We start from the raw sequence: 17,765 nt of genomic DNA, 5'->3' as shown, positions 1-17,765 counted from the left end.
AGCCAGCAGAGGGACTCGGACATCCAAAAGAACAAGAAGGGAGAAGATCCCTATCAGGAGACAAGAGGTCACTTCATCATCAAAAGACCCCAGTTCATCTGATGATGTAGTAGAACTAGATTATATACCTGCTCCGCCTTCCCAGAGCGATATTGACGCATTCGGAGCTGATGATCCTCCTGAACAAGACAGGCTAGATACCGAGGTAAGAGCCTTTGAATCTGCCAAACCTGAGAATCAAGTAGAGGAAGGAGAAATTTTGTCTACTCAAGGGCTTGAATTGCATGAACCCACTCAACAGAGCCGCCATGAACTGCAGCTGCATAGTACTGCCAAGGATGACTCCACTGTTGAAGGAGAGCAAAGGACAGATGAGACTCGCGAGCCTGAAAAGACTGAAGAGCAACCATCACATGAGGATACCAGGCAGTTGTTCAATGAAGTGGGAGAGAATTCAGCTGCGAGCAAAGAACTTAGCACTTCCTCCACTCCTCCTGTAACGGAGCAGCTGCAAATATGCAATGAGCCGGCTGAAAACATTAAAGAACAGAGTGCAAATTTAACTATAGCATCAGCCCAGACCGTACCTCAAGATTGGTTAGTTGCTCGAGCTCAGCGCAAGGCAGCCACCAAGCCACCCATCGACTTGGAAGACATCTTCTCACGCATAGACCAAGCCAAGGCCAAGGGGAAGAAAAAGCCTAAGGCATATTCTTGGATAACCCATGATGAGCAAAGGAACCGTACCCTTTATATCGCCACCCCGCTTGTATCCAGCAGATCAAGTTACACTGGTTGATTATAGCATCGCAACTGTCCCCATCGGACGAGCCACTAAGGAGCAGGAAAGGGAGGAATTCAAAGACTCCGTGCAAAACGTGCTCAGACAACTCGAAGAGATAACAGCTGAAAAGGACATGTATTGAGTTCGTGCTGAGCAAGCCAAGGGGTACATTGATCAACTCCTGAGACCATTGCATAATGCTTCCGAATCCCACATTCCCCCTACAGCATTGGCACAGAGGACCACGACAAAATTTGAAGGAGTACGGGATATTGCAAAGGCTGTCAAGAAATGGATGCAAGGCCTTAAGGAAAGAGGAGAACAGATTATTGAAGAGGTAAAAGAAATGACCCACCATCGAGAGACCATTTTGGTCAAGCTGCTCGAGGTAAAACGAGAATGCCTCAGAATCCATGAGGTAGCTGCTACAACCCTGCCTCTTGTAAGAGCCCTTTTCTAGACCCAAGCACAGATCCCTACACTCTCCGCCATCCTGGACCCCCATGATATCAGCGTTTTTAAAGAATGGTACTGGATTATCACTATGAAGAATGAGACAGGGGAGATCATTGACAAAGAGCAAGATGCATGCAAGGGAATTCTGAAGAACATGCAAGAACTTGGCAAGACAATCCTCCGATCAATGGTTTTGTGGTGGAAAAATGATTTGTCCGATGACGTAATGCAGCCAGACTGGGAGAAAAGGTTGAGAACAGACAAGATCGCCTACTCAACCGAGGACCTTGGTTTTGTCAGTCAACTACATGCAGACATGTTGTGTTTTGAGCGTAATCGATCCAGCTGGCAGGATGGTTTGAAGCACGTAGACCGTTATCTAGAGAGCGTGCAGTATAAAATTCGTCATCCCCCTATGCCTCCGTTCAGTTTGCTATTCCAATTGTGCATCAGGTTCCAGGAGTATGTTCGCGAAGAACGTACAGCAGGTCAGGACCTTTGGAAAGAGTATTTGCATGGCGAAGATGAATTTTTAGAAAGAGAATCTACAACTGGAAAAGAAAAAGTGCTTTTTTTTTCAAATTTGAAAAAGTCACTTTTTGGCCAAAGTTCATATTTGACTGCCAAGTCAACTGTAAACTTTAAAACTTTTGTGCATGTGCACTTTTTGAATTGTTATGGATAATTTTAATTTTAGGTAGTTATTGCTCCCTTTTGGGTGGTTGCTGATATTTACCCTCCATTTATGGGTATGGGTACCTTTTGTAAAAATGAATCTGGGCCACTTGTTTAGTTTAGATCTTGGCCATTCATCTGTTTTTGAAAACCTATTTAAAGGGGACTGGTTTTCCCTCATTTTGTAAGAAGTTCATGGATTGTTGCTGAAGATCTGGCAAAATTTACACAGGATTTAATGCAAAGTTAAGACTGTTTCAATTTCATTGTGAGTGCATGGTCTCCTTCTTCACCGTTTGAGTTATTCTGTTATGTTTCTTTCATTTTTCTATAGCATTTTCTAGATAAACATCTGATAGAATCCTCACTGTTCATACCATTAGGGACTGACTGACTGTCATTCCTTTTGCATGGTTCATCTGAACCCTCTCACATGCTTAGTTCGGTTATTAAACAATTAGTGAATGAATATTAAATTTCTGAATCTATGTTTAATAACATGAAAATCTTATTTTCCCTTTAAGATCGCACTAGATTCTTACAAACGTTGTGCTTAAATAGCTGATAGTGTTTAATCTGGTTATTTGGAGGTGTCAGACTGCTTTTCTTGAATATGCTATCTTGGTTAGTTAGTTAGATTTTTTGTATCTCTTTTCCCTATCCCTCTTTTTCCCCTTTTTACCAAGAAGAATCCGCAGTCCAGCTGAAATAGTATCATCTAACTGAAATCAACCGATAACGAGACTGTTAGAATTTTAGGGAGCTCATCCAACAATTGCCCATCTCACCGTAAGTCCCCTTTGTGTTTCCAGCAAAACACATCAAACCACTGAGTAATCCTGCAGTCAAGACCTGACAATCAAAACCTTGAGGTCGTCCCCTTTGATCAAACGCAAAAACAGCATTAGGGATTTCCTTATCTCAAGAGAGGATAGGATACTCAGTGAGTACATTCTATTCTGCGTTGGCCGAATGAAGTCACAAGTTCAGCGATTTCAAACACGTCAACAGGTTCTCACAGAAATAAGGCATTGACTATGAGGAGAGTTTTGCTCCTACAACCAAAATGAGTACAATTCAGCTTGTCCTTGCTATGTCAGCCTGTTGTGCGAATCGCACACCCATCCCCGTCTTGGACAGGGACCCCCCAGTTTGTGCCTTTCTGTCTTGCCCTAAAATTTGGCTAAGTCTGGAATTTCCTGATCCTGAAATTTGGCTAAGTCTGGAATGTCCTGATCCTGAAATTTGGCTAACTCTGAAAACTGAGGAAACCTCCAAAAACCAGAATTTGCAATATAACTCCTGGAGATCTGAAACCACTCTCAAACATCCTGAAAGTATATATGGAATATAACTTAAAGTATAAGTCACTTATACTTAAATGTTATATTCCATATGCTCAATTTCAGACCCAGAAGCCAAAAAGTTGAAAAGTGAAAAGACCCTCAAAGTCCGAAAAACACTTTAAATATCCATTTTCGGACCCTGGGGCGAAATGTTTAAAAACGCGATTTTGCAAAATATGTTTCAAGGTCCGAAAACCACTTAAGCGTCCTCATTTTCGGACCCTCGGAGGTAAATGGAAAGTGCGTCGAGTTTAGGAAACAAAAAAAAAAACGCGTTTCAGATCCAAAATTCGCCAAAAGCGCTTCAAGCCCCGAAAATCACTTAAGTGTCCATTTTCGGACCCTAGGACAAAAATTAGAAAATGTGAAATAGTGCGAAATGTTTCGAAAAACGCCTCCAGCTCCGAAGTTCACTTTATAACCCCAAATTCGGACCCCTGCTCCGAAATTTGGAAGTGCATCGATTTCGCAAAAAACGTCCAAATGGTCCGAAATTTCACTTAAAATGCCAATTTCGGACCCTGGGGGGCTAAATTGGAGAATATGATGAAATTTCAAAAACGTCTAAGTTCTCCGAAATTTACTAGAAAAAGCATGAGAGTTAAGAGTTTTAAAATTTGCAGAAGCTCTTCAAACCTCCAGAATCGCGCCATAAGAAGATTTCAAAACGCCCAACACTCGAAAGGTAAAATCACGCAGAAGTAAAAGACCAAGGATCAAATTTCACAATCGAAGAGAAAGAGAAGCATTTTCAAGATACATCTCGCAAAGAGCTTCTCAAGCCGTCGTAATTAAATTTAATGTTTGTTAAAATTAAATTATTTAATTTTCCAAATTAATTTAATTAAGTGAAATTGGTTGATTGATCGCAGGACGTCATTGGAGAACCAGGAGAAAAACCTGAAACGCAAATCGAGGAAGGGTCGCAATTCAAGGCCAGGCGCTGAAGATTGGAAAAGAAAATATGCAGGAGTGCAAGAGCAACCAAGCATTGGGAACCGTGTCGTTGAACATAAATGAAGTCCACCGGCGAAATTGAAGGCAAAAGGCAAAAGAACAATCAGTCTATGCATTCTCAAGAAAGTGCACAGATGGATTTAATTCTAGGAATTCAATTCCTAAAAGCTGAAATTGCTTTATTGTAAACTGCCTATGGGTCTCGTGCAAGATATTTTTGTGGATAACTATTCCCAACCACCAAGAAGACCGGATAAACCTGAATTAAAGCCAAAAGTGGTTGGTAGTTGAGATAGTTGCTAGTTGGATAACTGAGAATTAATTCGGCATGGGTCAAAGCTGTCAGCTTCTGGAAGACAGATCAGGACCCTTGGATGCAGTCCATCCTAGCCTTCGGTTCAAAATTGTAATATCTATAAAAGGCAGAGGCCTTTCTTTTGTAAAGGGTTGGAGATTGTTAGATAGGGAGATGGTTAGATAGTTAGATTTTAGAGTTAGAATAGGTTAGATCTTAGCAGTAGCATAGAGATGCTGCAGAAATTGTTGTAATAGGCAGTTGAAATCAATATATAAACATTGATTTGGTGTTTATTGTCTTGTTTTCATCCTGTTTGCATGGTTTCTTTCAGCATTTTAGATAGATCTTTCTATTTTGGGTGTGCAGGTATTTGATAGATTCGGGCTCATACCACTGAGGATATCCTGATTGTGTATCCTTTTGTGTGGTTAACCTGAGCCTTCGATTGTGCTTAGTTCAATTGCAGGTGTCCGTTTGAGCTGCGCCAGAATTGGGTGCTTAGCCGTGCGTCTCCAATCTGAAAATCTTCCAAGTTCCTTTGAAGATTGCACCGTTCCTGCAAGGTTGTGAGCTATTCTGGCTAAGTAGCAATTGGTTATGTTGAATCTGTCTACCCGCATACTCGTGTTGTTAGTTTTAGATCTCCTAACCCTTTCCTTTTGTTCTTTATTGCGTAATTCGAGAATCACAGCAGACTAGCTTGTTGCAAATCGTAAGTCCCCTTGTGTTTCCAGCATAAACACATCAAGCCACTGAGAGATCCCGCAGTCAAGACCTGACAAAAGAAACCTTGAGGTTGTCTCCTTTGATCAAACTTAAAAAACAGCATTAGAGACTTCCTTATCTCAAGAGAGAGTAGGATAATCAGTCGGCTATTCTATTCTGCGTTGGCCGTATGGAGTTTGCAGCAATGCGATTTCATCCACGTCAACACAGCCCAATTTGGTTGGAAAGTCCATCAAATGAACGTCAAGAGTGCATTCCTCAATTGTGAGTTGCAGGAAGAAGTCTATATGATGCAGCCTCCTAGTTTTAAGGTTGTTGATAAAGAACACCCGGTATGCAGGCTAGTGAAAGCACTCTATGGCTTGAAATAGGCTCCTCGGGCTTTGTACATAAAAATTGATAAGTGCCTCAATGATCAAGGCTTTTAGAGGAGTCCTTTTGATTCCAATTTGTATGTCAAAACTATACTGGTGGTGATATTCTTTTGCTTGTCATCTATGTTGATGATCTGATTATCACTGGTAGTTCAACACTTTTGATCGAGTAGAGCAAACAGACTTTGCACCAGTCCTTTGACATGACAAACTTGGGACTCCTGCATTATTGCTTAGATGTTGAGGTTTGGCAGACAGATGGTAGTATCTTTATCTCCCAATCGAAGTATGCCAAGAGCTTGCTTGATAAGTTTCTGATGCAGGATTGCAAACCTACCTCTATACCTATGGAAAAAGGGCCAAAGTTGTTAGCCAGTTTAGATTCACCTATGGTGTATGAATCCTCGTTTAGGCAACTAGTGGGCAATCTCATCTATCTCACCGCCACTAGACCTAACCTCAGTTATGTAGTGAGCTACATCTCTCGCTTCCTAACAGCTACAGCTGAACACTAGGTTGCAGCAAAGCGTGCGCTGAGATATGTGAAGGGCACTTCTAACTTTGGCATTTTGTATGGCAGAAGCAAAGATCCTAGACTCATTGGTTTCACAGACTCAGATTGGACAATTTTTGTTGATGACAAGAAGTCTACATCTAGGTATGTCTTCAATCTAGGAATAGGTGCAATCACATGGACTAGCAAGAAGCAACGGCCAGTAGCTCTTTCCTCGACTGAAACAAAATATCGGGGAACTGTTAAAGCAGCTTGTGAGGCAGTTTGGCTTCAAAGGATGCTTTCTGGCATGTAAATGTCTCAAGCAGGCCTTTCACTCCTCTTTTGTGACAATCAAGGGGTGCTCAAACTTGCCAGAAAATCCAGTCTTCCGTGAACAAACCAAGCATGTTGAGTTTCAATGTCATTTCATCTAATAGCTTGTAGAAGACGAATCAGTTCACTTGCAGTATGTTCCAACTGAGGATCAGACTGCAGACATCCTCACCAAGTTTCTGAGCTTGAACAAGTTTGTAAATTTAGGGGGGCAACTTGGTTTAGTTGACAGATTGACCATTAAGAGAGGGTATTAGATTAATATTCAATTATCTTATTTAATGGTCAATAATGTATTTTGGTAGAATAGATTATTGACCATTAAATAAGATAATCAAATATTAAAAATAATAAACAAATATATGCAATAATCAAAGTTAGGATTTGCAAAGGTTGAGACACCTTAATCCCAACATAGAAATCCTCTAATTTTGAATGTGACTTACCACACGCACACCTAAGCATATGGAAAGGCCCCTATAGAGGTGTGCATCCTCTAACTGATTTTAAATCCTTAAAGATAAAATCCTTTTGCAGGCGTGTCCCTATCAACACAATCTTACAATTAAAATTTGAAAACCTCGTATCCACACTCTATTCCTATTGGTATGCATCAATACTATGTGACAGCAATTTTCAATAGTTATGTTCTCCCTTTCATTAGGTGCACACTTGCACACAGTTGTACAGTCCATCTTAATGAATTTATCCATCAATTCCTCATTTATTAATTTCTATTCTTTGCTTTGGTAGACTTGCTTGAAGGTTACCACTGCTGATCTGCATAGACAGAGAGGGTAACAACAAAACACGGCAGTAGTAAGGGGGAGATTTTTTGAAATAAAACCATTGGAATTGACCAAAAGAAAAGGTTTTTGCTTTGAAACTTGAGACACTATGAAAATTCATATGAATACAACATGGCTATTTACAATTTTTGTAATACATGGCTTTATCGTTTTGGCATATTTAGGATTTACCCACTTTGGTTCCATCCACCTTGTTAGCTAGGTTCCTTTTCTGATATTCATTTAGTTTCAGCTTAAATCTCTTTTGATCTTCCATTCGCTCCCTATATTGATTGTCATTTCAAGTCCCACTGACCTATTTCTATCATCCATGGATATTAAGATGATCTATTTCCCACTCTCTCTTTCTTTCTTCCATAACTCCTTTCATTTTTAATTCTTTTTATGACGGATTAAATATAAAAATAGCATGCACAAGATGGAAAACAAAACAAAAGAGAATAGCATAAGAGAATACCAAGACATTTAAATCAAACTGAAATATGTCACCAATCAACACCATGCGTTTGGTCACTGGATGTTTTTCAGTTGTGCCTCCAACAATAACAATAGAATTGTTTACAACCACCCATGCAAACTCTATATGTGAATCTGGTTTGGGCATTGAAGGCAACTGCTTCCATATTCCCTCTCCGTCCAGCATGTACACATCGCTGTAGACCACCTGTACCATTAAATAATAAAAATGGAAGCTTAGCTTATCAACTTAGTTAGTATAAGACAACGATTTGAGATATTTTCCATAAATTTTGTGGTTATTTAGCTATGCAAACAAATTAAATAAAGAGCTCAGTTTTATGAAGTTGGACCAAGAGTTTAAAATAAATAGATCTGTGGACAATCAATGAGATTTAAAATGTATGCAACATTAAGCAAGACAATAAAATTGAAAAATATACTTTCAAATACAGCTTATTAACATGGCAAGACACTTACTACATCCTTGTGAGTCTGTGACACGTTCTCTTGAAAGGTTCATTAAAAGGCTGAAATAAGAGCTTATTTAAAATTTTCACACATCTGATTAAGATTTCAAAAAATGACAAATAATACACCAACCAGTTATTCACAAAAAAAAGTGAAAAATTATGTGTAACCACATATAGATATATAGTAATACACATGTCAATCTGACATCATTGCAATGTTGGAGGAGTTAAATGGCAAATAAAGCTTTTTAAACTTTAACTACTTTGATTCACATGAGGCCTTGTTTAACAAAGTTATCAAATGTACTAGTAATCCTAACAAAAAGCTAGGTGATGTTTTCCTTTAGCAACAAAATTTATAAGAACTAAACAATATGAATAATAGCCATACCTCAGACCTCCTAGAGCATTTAAAAATAGGTGAGCCAGGTTTGGCCATAAAATCTCCTTCTTGACCACCAATAACTAACAGCCGATCATCTACAACAATACATGCCCTGAAATATAGAAAAGATGATGCCTATCAAACATTATAAATAGATCTGAAAGAAGCACAATGTGAAGATACTGTTTAAATTTATAATTAGCAACATGCACCTAAACACTAAAACATGAGAAACAATCAAATCCTATCAATAAATGTATCTAGGAGCCATTTCCTCTTGAAGAAAATGTTCACTCTTCCATCTAGACATGCAATTGCTTGAGCACAGTAAATTGATATGTTTTTTATTTTTCTAGATATTCTAGCAAAATTTTGAATGCTGCAGCCTTAAGCACTAGCTTCCAATTGTCACCAACCATTATGACATCTAAACTACCTTCCCTTTCGAAATTTACTTCCTGGTTGTAGGTTCATTTTTGATATGCTTATTCCTTTCTTATATGCAAATGTGTCATCTAACCTTGCATTCCCTTCTTTATATTTCCCATGCTCTAGTGGAAATGTATGACTTGTTAGTGTCAAATGGTTCTCTTCCACATATTCCTTACCTTTCTTAGTCTCCCCAATTTCCATGATTTGTATCATGTTACATTTTAGCTAAAATAACTCACAATCTTCTAATTGCTAGTGAAATAGTTCATTGAGGGAATTTATTTCATCTGCAGAGCAAGGTTGTAGATTTAGGACTCCCTTGTCACTTGGCACCATAAGACCCTTTTCTTCTTCTGCCCAAGCTTCTCTGAGTCTGAGTCTGAGTTTGAGGATGATAAGTTCTTGCTCATGGCCAAGTTTCTCAAATCTATTACATACCTCCTCTTGTTTTTTATAGATATTGTGCTCTTCCAATTGTGGTCAGCTTTGGCTGCTTTCAATCATCCCCAACTCAACAATGCATCATCCACGTAAGAGATAATTGGAACACAATGTTGAAAGAAACTACTTTCCAAATTTCTCTGGACTAAAAAGATGTTTGTATGAATGTGTAAGGACTTAAAATTTGTTCCACCAGAGCTATGAGAACACAAGATATCTATAATGCTAAGAAAACAACCTATAAGATGAAGATCCTACTGAATAAATCCTAAGTGCATAACAAAGATCCAAATAGAAATTGACAAGATGTTTCAAGCCTGAATGATTTTCGAAGTAAACTTTAGTGACTATATATCACCCATGGTCAAAAGTTTGAAGGAGAAGCAACAGATTTGAATGCATAGCCTTTGAAACCCTGAATGTGGTACTGGTTTAGAATCCCTTTCCTCATTCCATTTACTTGATTCTCAAAGAAGTGATAGGTCATGAGATCTACTAATTCCTTGACAGGTACAGTGGATACAATCAAAGCATTGCAGAGGAAGACAAGTTGAAGACAACCTTCATGGTTGAGAATGGCATCCAAGTGTACAACAGAAATCCCTTTGGGTTGTACAATGCTCCATCTATGTTTTGGAGGATTGTACTTTACATTTTCAAAAGAAAAACAATTAGGAGATTCAAGGTATTCCTTCATGTCTGATCAATTTATAAAGTGTAGAAGTCACCTCTAGGTCTTGGAGGAAAGTATGACTTTACACATCAAACCAAGCTTGCACTAAATGCAAAGAAATGTTCTTTCATGGTTTCATTAGGAAATTTTTAGGACACATCATTCATCCAAGTTAAATTAAGATGGATCCAAATGATATGTGTTAAGAACATGAGGTTTTTATAGTCCATGAGATAAGAGTAGTAAGCTTCTTGAAAAAACTGTACAAACTATATTGTTCGTCAAGGTTTTGGATTATACTTGATCCATAATATTTGTGTATTCAAACTGAGGAGCATTCTATAGGACATGGAAGCTTAGTTGTTGCTGAGACAGATTGGGTACCATGAGAGGTTCACAAACAACAGTGCACAGATCTTATACCCAGTGGATATGTTGACAACAAAAGAGATTCTGTTAATCAAGAAAGAAGAGCTACAAAAGGATGTAGAGGAGTTGAATTTAAGAGTGATAGGAGCACCAATCCTTGCATAACCCCAATTGAAGTAACTAATGTCATTAGTGTGTGTGCATTAAAGTTAACAATTGGGTGTACATTCACCTAGATAAACTAAACTACAACAGAAGGGGAAGCATTGGGACAGCAAAACGTTAATGAACCTAATGAACAAGCCAATACTTCAACGGAAAGTGAGTAGATGGTGGCTTATGCTCTAGGAGTTTACATTCAAGATAGTCATAGGACCAGGGAATTGTAACATTATGGCAGAGCAATTGCTGAATATTACATAAGAAGAGTCACTAGACGAGTTACATCATGAATGTGGTACTTCATTGTCTTTCTACTGCCATGCTGACATTTTGTTGTGAGGTTGAACTTTTGTTGTTACACTAAAATTATATTGCTACATTTACCAAACTATGGTTAGCACTCAACAAATATTTCAGCAATGACAGACAGTGCAATCAACAATTTGATGATTAGTTTCAATATCATTTTGCTTTCATCAAGGATTCTTGAAACGTTGTGTGTTCTGTTTGACCAACACATATTCATGCTTTGGGAGAACATTATCAAATCTAAATAGTACACACTTTAGAAAGCTTACACAAAAGATAGGATGAATTTAAGGTCAGATGATAGTTGTAGCTTATACACCACCATTTTTTTAATTTCAGAAAGAAATAAATGTCTACTACAGTAAAGCGTTGAAGTGCAACAAAAATAAATACTTTCAGATTTTTTCAAGAGAAGTGCATGGCCAACTAGTGTCCAACCCTATCATATGAAGAGCTATAGAGTTTAACAGCAAATAAATGATTCTAAATTAAAAGTAGCAGCCTGTCATAAGAATAGAATATGATGCAGAACAAACAAAATAAAAAGATATAATTATTAAAAGACAATAATCTAACCCATATCTTCAGCAAAACAACAAATTCTGCATCTTCGTTCATCTATTAGTAGATCTATTTGGTATTGCAGTACTTCCAACCAATAAGTGAGGTGCTTAATCTGTTGCTCCAAATTGACAACACAAGCATGAAAAAGGAAGTTATACTTTCTCCCTACTCAGAGAAAGAAAAAGTTAACTTTGGGCTTGATATAGTGGTGTGAGTGTATGCACAATAATCATCCCATGTGAACTATATAGCAAAGAGCAAATATTCTTCTTTAGAACAGATAAAACTAGAGAAGAATCAGAAGGAATTGACAAGATTTCAAACTGCTTACTACAAACATGAAGACAGCAGTGGATGCCTAAGCAATTAACTTATTAAGCATATCTGTAAGCTTCCCAATGCTGGATCATCTATCATTAACAATTTCTTTTTCTTACCTTTATTTAACAAATCTCAAGGAGGAGGTGTTGTACCTGTGAGGTCCACCTCGAGGAATTTGAATCTCAGATTTCCACTCCGACTCCACAGCTTTTCCATCCTTGACTGCTATACTCCAATGCTCTAATGCAGGTTCATGGCGATCCTCCTTACTTCCACCCATGACATGCAATCTACCTCTCCAAAGCTGTGTTGCTGGAGCATATCTATTACAGTTCCCATTTTAGTTTGTAATTTCTAATATATCAAAGATTGAAAACAATACCCTAACATATATGTTGCTTAAAATTACATCCAAAATAAAATTGTGCAAAATAATAATAGGACCATGAGATGCAAAAGGTAAATCATGTGAAGAAATTGAAAAATTCTTTTAGTCAAATGGAATGAGCTAAAGTGGTAAATCATTGGGGCTTTCATAATAGAGGCCCATGTTCAAATCCTGAGGAGACATGTTACATGTATAAATATTAAATGTTAAAATGGATAAAACTACCACTACGTGTACAAATTTTATAGGTTGAACCTAGGTAAATTACCAAATCCTGATACTAGGCATGGCATAAGACAACAAACAAGACCATGTGCACAACCTAGGTGAATTTGATGGAAGAGATACTCTTTGGTCATGGCCTCTAAGGCAAAAGGAGCCCAGCAAGGGGAATTTAACAATCAAAAAACAAAAGAACTTGTATAATTTTCAAATGGATCCTGATGTTGAACTCACTAAATGCTAGTGCAAGTTAACCTAACAAGAAAACTTCTTTATAGCTGTTGAAGTTGATACACCTCTCACACCTACTCTTGCAAGAATTAGCACTAACAAGAGAAAAAAGCGAACCAATCTTTATGCCTCGTTATGAATGCAATCTTTTTACTGGATGTAGCCCTACTCAAGTCCTAGAGATGATACAATAACAAACTTAATTGCAGAATTGTCTTAAACCATGTTGTGATAGCTGATGCAATACTTGAGTATATTCATTCTTTGTACTGAAGGGAAAATTAAACGAAGACATTGCAAAAGAGCAAGCACACAATCAAGAATACCAAAATATTATCAACCTCCTTATGGAAAACTCTCACACTGGGGACCATAGTTTACATACTTGGCAAGTCTCTGAGTACTGCCCTTTTTCTTCTAGGCAAGTTTTTGCAGTGTTTAGTCATCGAGTCTGCATGGCGAGTTGTAAGCAAAAACTTGCCAGTTTTTTGTTGAGTATTTGGCAAAACTCGGTGAGTCCAAGCTGAAAACTCACCACCACTGTCTGCATGATAAAAATGCAGGTTTGACACAGAAAAAAATGTGGTTTTCTGCCTTTAGAAACCCTTCATTCACCTCTCCTCAACACAAGAAAGAAAGCGTTCTAGAGCTAATTGGGAAGATTATTTAGGGAATTTGACTGGACCATGTAGGATGATGAGTAATCTAGTGGACAACACACTAAGACTACATGATCAAGTGTTTTATAGTAGAAGCAGATGTAAAAAATTATCAGAATGCAAAGACTTGATTCTCTGACACATACATAACAATAAAGAGGATAAGAACTCTAGTCATATTTGTATAAATTCATAAATGGGATGAGCTCATGTGGTATACAAGGAGGTTCTCAAAGCAATGCTCAACGTGAAAATCCTCATGAGACATGATAAAGTGTTTGAATTGTATAAAATATGACACCCAACTCAATGGGTGTGCCCTTCCCAGCATAGACTAAAAAGTGCCAAATGCAACAAGTGCTAACAGAGGAAGAAAATAATTTCTTCAATTTTTCAAACAAATAGGAGAAAGCATTCCATGGATACAAGTCAAAATAAAACAAGAAGATTGAATGTGAGTTAGAATCCACAAATCACAAAATTCACAAGGACAGAAGATGTATTTAATGACATCAGACATATACATTACTAAGCATTAATGATCTAGATCCTATGAGCAATCTAGGGCACAACACACTAAGATCACATCATCAAGTGTGCTATTGCAGAAGCAAATGTAAACAATAATTAGAATGTGGTGACTAGATTCTCTAATACATAAATAATAGCAACCCTAGTATGAGTTGTATAAATTCATCGAATGGGATGAGCTCATGTGACAAACAATGAGGTTTACCAAGCAAAACCCAAGGTATAAATCCTCATTAGACATGATACAGGTGTTTAAATTGTGTAAAATACCATGTCCAGCTCAGTGGGTGTGGACTGCCACAGCAGATGAGATCCAGTGAAATTCCCATGTGAATTTGCCAAAAGAGATATACCTCAATAATGGCATCTAAGACAAATGTTGACCTGCAAGGGGAACTACCAGATTAAAAAATGAATTGCATAAATCCAAAAATTCAATTATGACAAATATTTGGGAGATATATAGAATGTGTATCACTGTCCATTTCTTCTGGGGGATTACAATACATATTAATTCAAAAATGCAGCTAAGAGATGTTGAAGAAGATGAAGTAGTTCATCTTTTTACTGGTTACTAAATTGGTGATGATGCATCAGATTTTGGCATGGCAACTCTTAAAGCTTTGATCATACGGTTGTCAAGAAAATTCTGGCCAGGACGTTGCCCCCTGACCTCACAAGTAGAGCAGCGAAGCATGACCTGCTTCTTTCAAAACTTGTGCACATTGAACAATGTTGGTATGTAAAAGCTCAGTTTAGCAAGCATGTGAGTCAGATGATGACAAGACTGTTGGTCGTAAAATAGGCTTTGTACTACTTGTTAAGCTACGTTGGTTAAGTATGTTAGTGTCGTTGAGGGTAATTGTCTGTTGCACGACGGTTCCCCACGGGTGGTAACCGCAACCCTCGACCGTGTCTTTATATATGCTCTTGTACTTGTTGTTGGATACACCGATGCAGAGAATGATTATTGTACTAGACATTTTGGCTTTAATGGAAGCATTGCTCTGAGTTTCTGGTTACTATTCTATCCTATGGTTATCATCTGACTGTTGATATGCAATATTAATAACACACCCCACGGGGTAAACATCTAGCGCCGCTGCCTAGACATACTCAGGAAAGGAAGGAGCGGATGGCGTACGGACACGATGGGCCTAACCGTCAGTGAGATTAACCCAGAGGCCGACGATGCACAAACGGAACTCTGCGACGGAGAGGACACTGCAACGAGGGAATTCTCAATCCTGCTTCAGGCGGCCATCGAGACCTACGTCCGAAGAGAGGCCACAGAGGCTGAAGTCCCAACAAGTGCCGTGTGGACCACACTAGAAGTTAGCCCCGCAGCGAATCAATTGATGAACCACCTCCCCCGGTTGCTTGCACAGGCATCACTGGCACAACGAACCAGCCTGGAGGAGATTGCCCGTGAGGAGCGATGCCAACAGGTCCTCCTACAGTATGAAGAAAACAATCGTCGTTGGGAAGCAAAGCGTGATGGCAAGAGGCAAAGGGGAAATTGAACCCTAAACCTCCGGGAGGAATAAAGCAATACTGTAATAATCTCGGCACAATGTTGACATAAATTGTGGCTGAAAGGGAAAATAATAAAAGTTTTTTTGTTTTGTGTACATGGGGGGTGCTTGCTATGTACGGAAGTGATTTATGCCCAATATACTAAATAAGGACAAAAATAAAAAGATACAGTGACAAATGGGAAGTGGCACAAAGAGCGTTGAATCTCAGACAGCAAATAGAACGAAGGCGTGGGCTAAGGCAGCTTGCCGAGGGACGACCGGCCGAGGGGTTGCTCGAAGGGAACCTAGGAGGTGTCACGGAGGTTGCGGAGGCAGAGATAGACGGAGAGAATTACACTCTCTACACTGTCGTAGGGTTGCCCGAAGGGAACCTAGAAGGAGTCACGGAGGGTGCCGAAGGAGAACTCTACAGTTCGCCAGAATACCACCGTAGGGTAAGAAGTCGCGAAGAGTTGGTGGAACAAACAAGGCGAAGTCTAAACCTGATCGACGCTACCAGAGACCTACTAAAGAACTTGTCCATTTCGGAGGACAACCAGAGGGAGACAACCAACAGGAGGGAGACGACCGAAGGTGACGGTATGGCCGAAGGTGCCGGGGGAGCACAAGGGTACCGTACGGGAGGCAATTTGTTCAGTTCAGGGTCAGCAACCTTCTCCGGAGGAACCACGAGTGGAGGGTCAAGTGCAGGAGGCGGAGGCGGAGGATCACCAAGTACAAGCACATAAGGCACTGGAGGAGCAAGACCCAGCGGTGGGATGGCAAGTAAGCAAAAGCTGCCGAAGTTCAACGGCGACGAGAAGGAAGATCTCGTCCGCCATTGCCGCACTTGCGAAACCATATGGTCAGCGAACAGTATTACCAACCAGGACGAATGGGTAACACAATTTCCAGCAACCTTAAGGGGAGTGGCCATCGACTGGTACTCCGATACGGATAAGGCCAAAGTCAGCACATGGCCCAACCTGAAGGAGTTCGAGATAGAGTTTCGCCTCCTCAGAGACAACAATGAAATAGTAGCCGAAATCTATGGCACAAAGCAGAACAAGAACGAGACAATCCGAGCCTATAGTCGGCGGCTCAAGGAACTGTTGGGGAAAATGGAGAGTCAACCAGTGGATGGGTTGAAAAAGAGATGGATCGTGGAGGGACTGAAACACTCCCTTCGGAAGAAGATGAAAATTGTTCCACCAACCTCGTACGAAGATGCACATAATAGAGCGATGGATATCGAGAGCGAGACCAAGACATCCAAGAAGAAAAAGAAGGATAGCTCGTCCGAGGATGATGACTCTTCCGAGGGAAGCAGCAGCGATGGTGAGTCCGGCAAAAAGGTGCAAGCCTTGCAGAAGGACATGCTGAGGATGATGAAAGAGCTGAAGGTTATGAAGGGAGGTCCGAGCAAGACCGACGAAGGGGAGCTTTGGTGCACAGAATGTAAGACAGACGGCCACACGAAAGGCTCCTGCCCAAAGAAGGCCTATTGTGATATATGCCAGCTGATGGGGCATCCCACCAGGGAATGCCCCTACAACATGAAAACACAAAACCAACAAGTATTGCTTACGCAGGAACAACCAACTACATCAGGCGGTACCGACAACTCCCAGACGAACAACAATGCAACATTGGGAGGCTACCGAGATAATTGGTGGGGAGGACGAAACAAAAATAACAACAATAACAATACAAGGAGCCGGATCCAATACGACTCCAAAGGCCAACCGATGATACAATGTAGAGCATGCAGCCAGTGGGGGCACTTCACCCAAGATTGCCCAAAGGGCGAAGGGAGAGGCCACACAATATTTGTGCAAATGGTGCGGACCGGGAGACCACGAAGACGCCACCTGCCCGAAGTCCAGCGTCAACTTGCTCAATATCGAGGAAACCAAAGAAGAGGAAGTGCTAGCCGTAACCCACGCCCAAGCCAGACAAGCAACATTCCCAGACCCGGAGACAAAGAAGCGAAGGGTACGGGAAGCACGGGAAGAAATTGAGAAAGAGATACGAGAGAGGGCGAAGGCGAAGGGTACGGCGGGTACTTCCAGTCGACCGGAGGCGGAGGAGGCTATACTAAATCAAATTTTAAAACTGGAGGTGCCTGTGAAGGTACATGACCTCCTCCAGATGATGCCTCAATTATGAACGGCGTTGCTGAATAATCTCTCCCAACCACACACCAATACCAACCACCGCACGGATGTTCCTGGGGGGTCTGCAATAGACCCCAGGCTGCTTGCAGTTAACATTGGAAGGAACCCGGCCATTGTGGAGATGGGTATCCTTCGCACCATTCTAATCGATACCATCGTCGATGGTGGATCAGGAGTGAATGTTCTTCCAGAAGAAACCTA

The 17,765-nt window shown here is 40.1% G+C and overlaps 1 protein-coding gene across 2 annotated transcripts in view; it reads right to left on the bottom strand.

Moving 5' to 3' along the window:
* Nucleotides 1-17,765, bottom strand: part of LOC131072040 (kelch repeat-containing protein At3g27220) — a 76,228-nt gene that overhangs the window by 11,806 nt on the left and 46,657 nt on the right. For both annotated transcript variants that reach the window (XM_058008074.2, XM_058008075.2), the window contains 3 exons: nucleotides 11,992-12,162; nucleotides 8,575-8,680; nucleotides 7,712-7,918 (listed from right to left, as the gene is read on the bottom strand). In XM_058008074.2, the coding sequence (XP_057864057.1) occupies nucleotides 7,712-7,918; nucleotides 8,575-8,680; nucleotides 11,992-12,162 (484 nt within the window). The remainder of the gene's footprint in view (nucleotides 1-7,711; nucleotides 7,919-8,574; nucleotides 8,681-11,991; nucleotides 12,163-17,765) is intronic.

Source organism: Cryptomeria japonica, chromosome 9, assembly GCF_030272615.1.
Source record: "Cryptomeria japonica chromosome 9, Sugi_1.0, whole genome shotgun sequence".
Classification (NCBI taxonomy): domain Eukaryota; kingdom Viridiplantae; phylum Streptophyta; class Pinopsida; order Cupressales; family Cupressaceae; genus Cryptomeria; species Cryptomeria japonica.
Note: the sequence above shows the minus strand (reverse complement) of the source record. Positions and strands in the feature narration are given on the sequence as shown.